Source organism: Chrysochloris asiatica, unplaced genomic scaffold (genome assembly GCF_000296735.1).
Source record: "Chrysochloris asiatica unplaced genomic scaffold, ChrAsi1.0 scaffold00007, whole genome shotgun sequence".
NCBI classification, from domain to species: domain Eukaryota; kingdom Metazoa; phylum Chordata; class Mammalia; order Afrosoricida; family Chrysochloridae; genus Chrysochloris; species Chrysochloris asiatica.
The window spans coordinates 23810329-23822939 of record NW_006408525.1 but is presented as its reverse complement, the minus strand read 5'-3'; the positions used below and the strand labels follow the sequence as shown (position 1 = coordinate 23822939).

The window sequence follows — 12611 nt, the reverse complement described above, 5'->3', positions numbered from 1 at the left end:
TACCATTTCTCCCCTAGTATCCCCAGCACTGCCCCTTTCTCCAGACTTTCTTCCTCCTATCTCTCTCCCGCTTTAGTTTCTATTTCACTTAGCAACTTCCCTTTCCTTCACCCTCTCAGTCTAGCTCCCTTCTCCAACTCTGCTATTTCTCTCCTTCAACAACTCTCCATCCTTCCTGACTCCCTCTCCTGCTCCTCATTCCATTTCCTGATCGAGATTCCATCCTACCTGGAGGGCTGGAGACCCGGCCCATACGCTGCACCGCCCCCAGCATGAGGAGTGCCTGGGTGCACCTGCATTCGGGACCCGCGTCCGGCCTCAGACCCTGCCGCTGCAGTACCAGCGCAGTTCCTGAAGGCTCCCCTCACTCTCCCGGTGGGCGGCATGGTGGCAGTGGCAGTGACAACGAGGGTGGTGTCTCCTTCTCCGCAGGGGTGCTGTTTCTGCAATTCGGGGAGGAGACCCGGCGGGTGCACATCACGCACGAGGTCAGCAGTCTGGACACACTGCACGCACTCATCGCCCACATGTTCCCACAGAAGCTCACCATGGGCATGCTGAAGTCGCCCAACACCGCCATCCTCATCAAAGACGAGGCTCGCAACGTCTTCTATGAGCTGGAGGATGTCCGGTGGGCGTGGTCCTGAGGGGATGGGTTGGATTTCCCTAAACTCTTAGAGAAGGTCTCAGTCTTGCAGAGCCCTTCCCTAGCTTCACTATTTAGCCAACCACAGCCCTTCTTTACCGGCAAAGTCCTAAGGAGCTCTGGTAGCTTAGTGGGTTATGAGTTGGGCTGCAAACCGCAAGGTCATCAGTTCAAATCTACTAGCCACTCCGAAGGAGAAAAATGAGGCTTGAGGCTTTCTGCTCCCATAAAGATTTACAGCCTCGGAAACCCTGTACAGAGTTACCACTGCCTATTACTATCCTGGACCTTAGCTCTGTGTCTCCCCGCGCCGCCCCCCCTCAAAATCATTAGTCCCTGCTATATCACTTTGGCTGGAAATCTCTCAGCCCCTGAGGCTGGGGAGTGGCCTGGGTGTGTGAGTTTTGGCAGGCAGCCTATGGCACCAGATCCACTGAGCACAGGCAACAGGAAAGGGCTGGCATCTTGGTGGCATCTCGTACATTCCTGCAGGCTGGGGAATGGTGACCCTCTTCACCTCTCTCCTCCAGGGATATCCAGGACCGCAGTATTATCAAGATCTACAGGAAGGAGCCCCTCTATGCTGCTTTCCCTGGCTCACATCTCACCAATGGGGACCTCCGGGTACGGCTGGGGATGCCTGGGGCATTGGGGGACTGGGGAAGCTTCTCTAAGGCCAAGGTCATGATGATGGATACTGGTGTGACCCAGGATACTGGGCAGGCGGGGACCAGGTGAGCGAGTACAGTCAGTTGTCACCAAGGACCAAGGCTGGTTCACAGTTGTCCCCTTTAGTTGTAGGGTTATGCCACTTTGTCCTTCATAACGCCCGCCCATTCTCTGGCACACCTCTATATATTCTAAGGAACCTCTTTCAGAAGCCACCCTTACTATGGGGGAATGCTGGGGATGGCTCCCATTGTCCCTTGATGCCCCTCCACCAGCCCCTTCTTCCTCCCTCCATGCCGATGCTGAGGTCCTTGGTGGGAAAGGGCTCAAGATGCAGCAGGAGACAGGGAAGGCAGAGAACTGAGGGGACTTCCTAAGTGTCAGGTGCTCGTTCCTCCATCAAGGAGTAGGGGTCTCCTTTGTGACCAGCCTTGTGGGGTTCCGGGCTGTCTTCTGCGCAGAGAGAGATGGTGTACGCCTCGCGGGAGTCCTCGCCCACCCGGCGCCTCAACAACCTGTCTCCTGCACCGCACCTGGCTTCGGGCTCGCCGCCGCCTGGGTTACCGTCTGGGTTGCCGTCCGGGCTGCCTTCAGGCTCGCCTTCGCGCTCCCGCCTATCCTATGCCGGTGGGCGCCCACCCTCATACGCCGGCAGTCCGGTGCACCACACGGCTGAGCGGCTGGGAGGCGCCCCGGCTGCCCAGGGCGTCAGTCCTAGCCCCAGCGCCATTCTGGAGCGGCGCGACGTGAAGCCGGACGAGGACCTGGCGAGCAAGGCGGGTGGCATGGTGCTAGTGAAGGGCGAGGGGCTCTACGCGGATCCCTACGGACTACTCCATGAGGGTCGCCTGAGCCTGGCCGCGGCCGCCGGGGACCCGTTCGCCTACCCGGGCGCCGGCGGCCTCTACAAGCGCGGTTCGGTGCGCTCGCTCAGCACCTACTCGGCCGCAGCGCTTCAGTCCGACCTGGAGGACTCGCTCTACAAGGCGGCGGGCGGCGGTGGTGCCCTCTACGGCGACAGCTACGGCTTCCGCCTGCCGCCCTCATCACCGCAGAAGCTGACAGACGTGGCGGCGCCTCCTGGAGGCGGTCCCCCACCGCCGCACAGCCCCTACTCTGGGCCGCCCAGCCGCGGCTCGCCAGTGCGCCAGTCTTTCCGCAAAGACTCGGGTTCCTCATCTGTCTTCGCTGAGAGCCCGGGAGGCAAGGCCCGCAGCTCAGGGAGCGCCTCAACGGCCGGAGGGCCCCCTCCAGAGCTCTTCCCCGGGCCCGGAGAGCGTCCGCTGGTTGGATTTGGACCACCTGTGCCAACCAAGGACACGGAGACCAGGTGAGGGACCACGCGAGGTCTCTGAGCTGGGAAGCTGAGGGAGGAGAGGGGACACGACAGAGTCTGTGGCAGGATTGCGTCTTGTAGACCCAGAGTACTCTTGAAGAGTCATCAAAGTATCTTGATGCAGTAGGGAGGGCATTGGAGTTGGAGAGAGGGACGTGTTATTTTCCTTCTGTCTGCAAGTCCTGAAGGCTTGGACAACAAGGACCTTGAAGAGAATTCTGGAGACCCGAGTTTGCATCTGTTCCCCGAGTCTGTTTCCCCAACTGTAAAGTTGAGATGCCAATGAGCGCTCATGAGCGCTTTCCAGCTGGGACGTTCTCTGTGAGAGCTGTCCAGCACAGGGATGGCTGAAGTCCACTGGCTGGGAGAGTGGGAGGAGGGGAGTGCTGGTAAGAAATAGACACATTTCCCTCTCTGCACGGGAGCTCTCTCCCATGCGCCCATGCGGGGCTGGAGGATGGCAATGGAGCGCTGGCCTCTCCCTCTCTGTCCTCAGGCAGTGATGCTAAGGGTTGAGAAGTGATTCACATTTGCACTGTCTGTACCAAGTTGGTTCTTGCACTGGTCTGTCTAGTGGGAATGAATACTAGAGGGTGTAACAGGTGGTGTGGGAGGAGGAAGTGCTTGAGGCTGCTGGGGACTCTGGGATGGTGTCAGAGAGGAGGCAGGTAGGAACAGCATATACAAAGGCTTGGGGAGGTTAGAGTGGGGTCCCTTAGGAAGCTAGTGATGAGAGATGAGGCTTAGGATGGGAGTGGCTGCTTCATGGAGCAGATCCTTAGTGGTGCTAGGTTGGGACTATGGACTTGACCCTTAGTCAGCAGCACCTTTTGACTTGTCTGTGTGCAGTTATCAATGTTGGGAATGGGGTTGGATGAGCAGGAAAGACTCCATGCACAAAAGAGAATGCTCAGAGCCACATTCTTTCTCAGGGAGCGCATGGAGGCCATGGAGAAGCAAATTGCCAGTCTCACAGGCCTGGTTCAGAGTGCCCTGCTCCGTGGCTCAGAGCCTGAGACCCCCAGGTGAGAGCCTCTCCCAACACCATTGTCTGGGCCTGGACTTGGGGCTGGAGGAAGGAGAGATGGGTCCAGTTTTGCCACTGCCTTACTTTGTGCACCTAGTTGAGTCCCTTATCTCATGTGGGCTTCCATCGTGAGATTAGGGGGCTGGATATGATGAGGGTAAGGTCTCATCCAGCTCTCATGGCCTGGGGTTAGCAGGGACTTCCTAATAGCTTTTTCTTTTCTCTGGGCCACAGTGAGAAGATTGAAGGCTCCAATGGAGCAGCCACCCCCTCAGCACGTGAGTGACCCTTCCACCCCCCCCCAACATCGATAGGTCTGCGAAATAGTCTGTTAAATGGGGGTTAAGCAGTAAGTGCATCCTCAGGCCTTTCCAATGGATAACTGAGGCACCTTGGCCTAAGATAGTTTCACCCTGGCGCTTTGCTCCCCACAGGAAGGCTGCCCACTACTTGGAGCAGGGGATCAGAGCCATGTCCTTCTCTGACTACACTGTGGGGTCAAGAATGGGGAGAGCCTTGTTCTGGGTCCTCTTAGGTTCAGAGTCTGTTTCCTTTGTCCTTGTTCTCTGCAGCCTGCGGGTCAGGCGGCCGGAGCAGCGGGGCCACCCCGGTGTCTTGCCCTCCCCCACCTTCGGCTAGCAGCATCCCTGCCGGGCAGACCACCGCGGTCAGCCGATTACAGATGCAGCTGCACTTGCGCGGCCTGCAAAACAGCGCCAGTGACCTGCGCGGCCAGCTCCAGCAACTGCGCAAGCTCCAGGTATCGCCCCTTCTGAGGCCCCGTCCTCTAGAGCTCCGCCTTCTTGACCCACCCATTTGTGAAACTCCTTCCCACAAGTCCCGCCCTCTCTCTTCCTCTCTTGTTTTTCTCTGATCCCCACTTTGAACCCTTTCTTTCCTTCCCCGAGCCCTCTCCCCTCACTGCACCGTTGCCGCCCCCCTCCCTTTACCCAGTGCCCATCCACCTTCCTTGCACTCCTAGCGCCCTCGCCCTCCTTGAGTCCCAGGTTTCCTAGCGGAGCCCCCTGCCTTGTAAGCACTCCTTCATGGCAGTCCCACATTCCTTCTCTGCCCGAACGGGAACCCTGCCCCCAGGTCCCCTTAACACCCCTTCCTGCGCCCAAGCTGTCGCTGCCCCGCCTGGCAGATGGTCCCACCTGTTAGGAGCCTGGCACCGCTGTGTCCGCTCCTCGACAGGGCCCCTGGGCCCGTCAGGTGAGGATAATGCGCAAAGACAGGCAAGGGAGGGCCAGAGAGTTACCATCTGGGCAGCTGGTGATATTCCCTCACCCTCTCGCCATTCTCCCAACTCGGCTTTAGCTTGAGGTTCGGACGCTGTTTGCCTTCCCGTCCCAGCCACGGAAACTCTATCAACCGCCCGCACTAGGGTCTTCTTTCATCCCAGTTCCCATGCAGTGCTGCTCGAAGCCAGTCATCAGCCAGGACCGCATCTTAGGCTCCCTCCGAATCTCATCTCGATCTCACCCCATGTCTGTTACCTCAGAATTTAGCTCTTGCTCTGCCCCCCACCATGCCACCCCTTGGCTGCTTCTCAAGACCACCCCGCAGCTGTATCTTCTGTGACGCCTTGCCCAGCACTGACTGCCCTCTGCCCGCCTCCTCCTGGCCATTCCCCTGCGCGTCTCCAGTCCCTCCCACCCCAGTGCATCAGTCCACTATGCGCCCCACAGCTACAGAATCAGGAGTCAGTACGCTCGCTGTTGAAGCGCACGGAGGCGGAGCTGAGCATGCGCGTGTCGGAGGCGGCGCGGCGCCAGGAGGACCCTCTTCAGCGACAGCGCACCCTGGTGGAAGAAGAGCGGCTGCGCTACCTCAACGACGAGGAGCTCATTACCCAGCAGCTCAAGTGAGGCTGGGCCCCGCTGCGCAGGGAGGTGGTGGTGGTGGTGGGGGTTTGAGGCCTGGCCTGGGTACTACCAGCTTTCCCTGGGAGGCACCAGCCCCTTCCGTCTGAATCACAGGTGAGGTTTGTCTGTTCTGAAGCCTAATTTCATTCTCCTCTGACCTGATTTCTCTGTGACCCCCAAACCTTTGACCAGTTGGCATCATTCCTGATGTTTTGTCCTGACTTGACACTTACTTTTGTTGGTCTTGCTCCCTATCGATCCACAGTTTGGTTTCCATTTGGCCTGAAGCCTGATTTCACTGTGTCTACTGTCTGCTTTTATTCTGGCATGTGACTGGTGCAAATTGACCCTTGGGTAGAGCATTTCAGTGGAGCAGTCAGGTGCTGCTACAGCTCCAGCTTGGAGCTAATCCACCTTGCCACCACTCTAGCCACTGATCTCTGAAACCAGATGTAGCCAAGGAATCTCCTTCTTTCTCAGGTCAGGGAAACAAAGCTGTGCACCTCCCGCCCCCCCCCCCCCCCCCCGCACATATATACCCCGCCAAAGAAATGGGGACTAGAAAACACCTGGCCCCCACACACTCAGGCATGAAAGAGTTAACAGAGGATTGTCTTCAGGTCCAGATTTAGCAAAAGACTGTCTGGCCACGATTCGATTGTCTGGCACTGTGTGTCTGGCACAGATGAAGGGAGAAGCCGCCTCTCCCTGCCCATCCAGTGAGCACCCCACCCCCACCCCACTATAGCCTTCCCTTGTCAGTCATTGAAGTCTAAGACAGAGGCATTAGGGGACCTGAGGGCACTAGGAGACCTAAGGTCCAGCTCCAGCACTGATGGACAGGTTTTGTGACCAGGGCAGTCCCTGTTTCTCTCTGCGTTTGGGCTCCCTTATCTGTGCCCAGTAGTAAGATGTTTGCTGTTTTCTCCAGAGAGGGTTTGGGGTGTACTGTCAGTGACTCAGGGAGCCAGGCAAGGCTTTCACAAGGAGTCTTACTAAATCTGGGCCCCTTACAAAGGGTCAGGGGGTCATTGCCCCTCAGCCTTGGACCACATAGCTCAGTGGTGCATGTGCATTTATTTCCACAAGCCATGGGCAAAGAGGCCCATGACTCCTTGTGGCTGAGGTAGAGTCAGGAGCCAGGCCATGTGGAAGGAAGCCAGCCACAGCCACCCCATCATCTAGGGGTGAAAACTTAGTGACAACTCTAGTCATATCTTCAAATGGACCTGCAGCTGTCATCCTTCCTTCCCTAGGGGGCTCCTGTTCTCTCCCTGCCCTTTTTCATTCAGCACAGAGGATCTGCATTAGAATTTTCAAAAGGAGCTTTAGGAGACATTAAAGGAAAAGGAAAGAATTATGAAGCACAGAGGCAGAAGAGATGAAAGGATCAATTCATGGTCTTGTCATGAAGAGTGGCTGGTTCTTGGCTTCCTGGAGGCCTCAGTTCTCCCCAGAAGTACATGGATTCCCCACCCCCTGCTCTGTCATCAAACCTTTTCCTCAGACTGACCACTTGAGAGAGTGGTGGTGGTGGTGGTTATGTGCGGTGGAGTCGGTTCCTACGCATAGTGACCCTGCATAGGGTTTCTGAGGCTGTAAATCTTTATAGGAGCAGAAAACCTTATCTTTCTTACACGGAACCACTAGTAGTTTTGAAATGCCGACTCTGAGCTTAGCAGCCCGATTCGTAACCACCACGCTACCAGTGTAGGGCCTGAAATATTGCTTAGTCCATGTGGATTCTCTGCCCTCATTGAATGGGACTCCTGCCCTATTGGATGGGGCCTGGGCTGAACTGTGTGCCAGCCCTGCAGTGACTCCAGCCTGGCTTTGGGGCCCTCACTGCCTGGGCACGAGGTCAACTGGCATTAACCCTGTAACCCTGCTTTGACGGCAGCTCCTGTGAGCCTGGTTTTTGCCTCTCTTTGTCCTGCCCATTGGCCTTGCCCTGGCTTCTTATAGGAAGTTAAGGCTGGTTCTTGCTTCCTTCATCTGGCTTGGCTCATTGACCTCTCCCTTTAGCCAAGCACTTGAGCTCTGTCCGGGTGTTGCCCTTAGGGGCAGCCTGAGTTCTAAGACTTTGGTCTCTGAAGCCTAGCTTTGCCTGAGCCAGGTCTGGCTTTGTGGGTGTGTGATCTGTGTAGTCACACAGGGCCAATGCTCATAGACTCTGGGCTTAGTTTAATGCTCTGCTGTCACTGTCTTGAAATTCTCAATCATTTCTGAGCAAGAGCCTTTACATATTCATTTTGTATTGAGCCCAAATTATACTCGATTCTGTTTTGACTGTCCCTTCTTGACTCCTCCAGGTCTAAACCTGAATTTAGAAAGCTCAGTCCGTTTTTGATCCCAGTGTCTAGGCCAGCTGATTTGGGACTCATTTGCAGAGCCAGAGCCTGCACAATTTAGGGCAGATCGAATCCTTAAAAAATCAAGATACTGAGCTTAAAGTGGGCCTGGTCCCTTCTAGTCTCAGTATTGTAGCATTGTCCTCGCCAGAGGCTTGCCTGAGAGCATCTGTAAGTGACTGTCTCCTCCCCCTCAATGACATTTGGGAGTGGTCATTTCATAAATCTGGCACATCCTGAACCAGTCAGGTGTCACACACACAGGCAGGTTGGGAAACAGTGGGTGTGTATAGGTATGTAGATGCAGCAGAGCCAACTGACTAAAGTAGATCGTGTTTTATTATGACATAACACAAGTTACTTAATTTCTTTGAGCCTCTTTTTTCTTTCTTTTTTAATGCCTAAATCACTTGTGGAGTCCTGTAGGATAAGTCCTGTGGTGCTGTAAGATAAGCACTAGACTGCAAGACTGGTTTGAATCACAAAGTTGGTGGTTTAAACTCACCAGCCGTTCATCAGAAACCCTATACAGAGTTGCTATGAATCAGAACCCACTCAATGGCATTTACTAACACAACAACAAACCAGTTGCATAAATTAGAGTAGTTAATTAATTAGTTAGCATAGCTGCTATCATAAATACCAGTAACTTGGTTGACATCAAGTCAGTTCTGACTCATAGTGACCCCTTGTGAATCAGAGTAGAACTGGGCTCCATGGGGCTTTGAGTGGTTGGTTTTTTCAAAAGTAAATAGCCAGGCCTGTCTTCTGAGGCATCTATGAGTAGGTACTAACCTATTGGTTAGTACATGGCCATATTAACCATTCACACCACTCAGGAACTCTGCTGTAACATTAAATAAGTCCCCAAATTGTATAGTCATGCAAAGTCAGATTTCTTTTTTTCTCATGGAATAATACTGGGTGGGTTATTGGAATGGCCCTCCTCCTTAACGGTCTTTCAGGCTGATGGGTGTTCTGCCACCTTCAGCATATATTTTTCAATGTCACTCAAGGGGTCATCACCTTTCCAGGCAACCAGAAGGGAAAAAGAGCATAGAAAAGTTTACATGGCAGCTTGTGGGGGTGGGGGTGGGGGGCACAGGTCTGGGAGCAGCACATATTTCATTGGCCACTTCTAACTGCAGGAAAGGCTGAGAAATGTAGTCTGTTACCACTCTTTGTCCTTGTATAAACTTGACATATTGTCAGGAGGGAACAGTCGCTGGAGAAGGATGTCATGCTGGGTAAGATGGAGGGTCAGAGAAAAAGAGGAAGACCCCCAACGAGATGGATCGGCCAGGTGGCATCATTGATGGCATCAAGTGTGGTGGCGGTAGTGAGGTTGGCCCAGGATCGAACATTGTTTCGTTGTGCTGTGCATGGGGTCGCTATGAGTCGGTTCCGACTCGATAGCACCTGACAACAACAACAACAACAAACTGGAGGTAATATACAGGGTCACTATGAGTTGGAACAGACTTGACGGCACTTAACAACAACAACAGCTACAAAACTCAAAATAATAAAAAAGAACAGGTTTGGTTCCAGGGCAAACTGGTGGAGTAGGCAGATGCACTGAACCAGACCCTCTGCAACAAAGACGTGGGAGACCAAGTGAAGCAGATACAAATGGTGATGCTGGAACCTAGAGCTTCAAAGGATAGGATAGAAATGGATTGAGTGCTGCCTGGAAGAGGAAGCTGAACAGGAGCAACAAGAGACAAGAAAAACGGCAGGCTATCAGCTGGCATGGAGTGGCGTGACAATCTTGAGCTTTTGTAAGTGGCTGTCAATACAGTGACCTGCTGGCACAACACAGAACTGGAGGTTGGGGGCCAGGTGGGTATGGCTCTTCTGGTGGCTGGGCACATGTCCAGTCCCTGCCCTCACCACCCCATTGGCCAGTGGCACTCCCTCCTATGCAACCTTGGCACTGCCTGGGATTGGGCACTCAGAGTGCCATAGCTGTTTCTGGAAGCTCGTGAAACCTGTGCAGAACTATGCTGTACAAACAGCCAACAGAGAACTGCATTCATATTTCCAGTCTCTAGTACATCCACCAGGAAATCAGTGGTGAGTGTCTGAGAACACAACAACACATTGTTGTTGTTAAGTGCTGTCGAGTCAATTCCGACTCATAGCGACCCTGCATAAGGTTTCCGAGGAGCAGCTGGTGAGCTTGAACCGCCGACCTTGCAGTTCAAACGGTTTTGCGGCCTGGTGCATTAACAACATATAGTCATCAGTTAAATATAAAGTAGATACCACAGTATTTGGGTGAAAACAGACAGTTGCAGCTTACATAAAGGCAGAGTACCTCAAATAAGTGACCAGAATATAGAGTCAGAAAATATAATATCAGACATGGTATCAGAAATATTTGATAAAGAAATTAAAAGAATGCTATTTAGGTACCGTCTACGCATTGAGAGAAAAATCAAGGAAAGCAAGGGGAACACAGAAAAAACTTTAAAATCAGGAAAACACGACAAGAACAAACTGACCAAAGAAATGAAAAATTGGAAACCATACAAAAATTTGTTGTTGGTTATGTGTCGTGGAGTTGGAACGGACTCATAGTGACCCTGTACAGGGTTTCCGAGGCTGTAAATCTTTACGGGAGCAGAACGCCTCATCTTTCTCCCGTGGAACAGCTGGTAGTTTCGAACTGCTGACCTTGCGATAGCAATTAGAAGATCAGATGAGTAATAATACTAAGACTTCAGAAACAGGTAATACATGGAGAGGGCAAAGAAGTAGAATTGAATCAGTGGAGGCCAAACTATTGAGCTTAAAGACAAATCTTTCAATATTCATCTGCTAGAGAAGCAATCAGAAAAAAGAATTTAAAAATCTGAAGAAAGCCTAAGATTTATGTGGCAGACTACCAAGAGAAGGGACAAACAAGAAACAGGAAAATGATCCAAGAATTGTTGGATGAAAATTTCCCTAACGTCATGAAAGATGAGAAGATAGTCATTCAAGAAGTGAAGCTCCAAACAGGTAGACCCCAAAAGATCATCACTAAGGCATATTATCATCAGACTTTTCAAAACCAAAGACAAGGAAAGAATCCTGGGAGAAGCTCAGGAAAAATGAAAAGTTACCTGCAAAGGGGACTAATAAGACTATAAGTTCAGATTTCGCAGCAAAAATCATGCAGGCAAGAAGACAATGGGATGATATATATGAAGCTCTGAAAGAAAAAACATTACCAACCAAGAATCATATACCCAGCAAAATTGTCCATCAAATACAATGGTGAAATCAGAACATTTCCATATAAACAGAAATTAAAATAGTTTGCAAAAGCCATCTAACCTCACAAAAAATACTAAAGGGAATTTTTTGGACAGAGAGCCAATGACAGCAGACAACAACCTGAAATGAACATACCTGACAGTATCACCCAGAAATCCACCCAGAATTCAAATAACTAACAAGATTGAAAAAAAGGGAACCAGAGATACGCGTTAACAGCAACAAAAAATATAAAGCAAAAGGGAATAATGTAGTTACAGAATTTACGAATGAAGAGGAAATCAAGAGGTTTCAAGAAAAGAAAAAAAAATATATATGTATATGAACCTACCCCTCAGAAGGAGTCCTGGTGTACTGCTATGGGTTAATGCGCCAGACTGCAAAGCTGCTCCTCGGAAACCCTATACAGGGTCGCTATGGGTCGGAATAGACTTGATGGCACTTAACAACAACAACCCCTCAGAAACCCTATACACGATCACTGTGAGTCAGAGCTGACGCAAAGGCACTTAACAACTGTAACTCTAAAATTAGACAAAGCTTTACTCCTATCCGTTTCTCAAACCCTGATACTAACCCTATTTTTGTGTTGTTAAAAGTGCTGCTGAGTCATAATGACCCTGTATAGGGTTTCCGAGGAGCGGCTGGTGATCCAGTGCATTAATGCACAGCACCACACCAGGGCTACCCTGTTTTTGTTAAGTGCCATCAAGTTGGTTCCAACTCACAGTGACCCTGTACAGGGTTTCCAAGGAGCTGAGTTTGATCTGCTGACTTTGCAGTTATCAGTCCAGTGCTTATCCTACAGTGCCACATCAGGACTCCAACACTAACACTAGTCCTAACCATAGTAACCCTAACACTAAACGAAGTCCTCGACCTAGCCATAGTCCTAACTCTAACTCCTTACTCCTACAAAAAAAAAAACAACAAACCAAAAGACCAAGCCTACTGGTCTAACAGAGACTGGTGGAACCCTAAAACCTGTGGCTCTTAGACACAAGCCTGGAACTGAATTAACCCTTGGGGATCAAATTTCAGCCAAACAATAAACAGGCTTATTAGGGGACCATCAATACCAAGGAGGTATGCACTCCACTCCTTAGAACAACCGGCCATAGGAGATCAAAAGCGGAGCATTTGCCTCTGAGCATTGCTCAGAAGGCAGGAAGGGATAGGACAGAACAAGGAGGAAGTGGAAAGAGCGCACTTACATTGTGGGGACTGCAATCAGTGTCACAAACCAGAATGTCTGAACTGTTGAATGGAAAGCCAATTTTCTATGTAAACTTCCCCTCAAATCACAATGCAAGTTTATATTAACAACAACAGAAAAAGGCAAGAACTGAGTTTGGCATGGGGTATAGTTGTTAAGTGCCACTGAATCGGTTCCAACTCATAGTGAACCTGTATAGGGTGTTTGAGGCTTTAAAATCTTTTTTTTTTTTTT

The 12611-nt window shown here is 51.5% G+C and overlaps 1 protein-coding gene across 1 annotated transcript in view; it reads left to right on the top strand.

Moving 5' to 3' along the window:
• The window catches only part of SRCIN1 (SRC kinase signaling inhibitor 1), a 70398-nt gene that overhangs the window by 40388 nt on the left and 17399 nt on the right, over positions 1-12611 (top strand). The window contains exons 5-11 of the mRNA XM_006832530.1: positions 433-631; positions 1177-1270; positions 1777-2645; positions 3584-3676; positions 3913-3956; positions 4251-4438; positions 5370-5545. Coding sequence (XP_006832593.1) covers positions 433-631; positions 1177-1270; positions 1777-2645; positions 3584-3676; positions 3913-3956; positions 4251-4438; positions 5370-5545 — 1663 coding nt within the window. The remainder of the gene's footprint in view (positions 1-432; positions 632-1176; positions 1271-1776; positions 2646-3583; positions 3677-3912; positions 3957-4250; positions 4439-5369; positions 5546-12611) is intronic.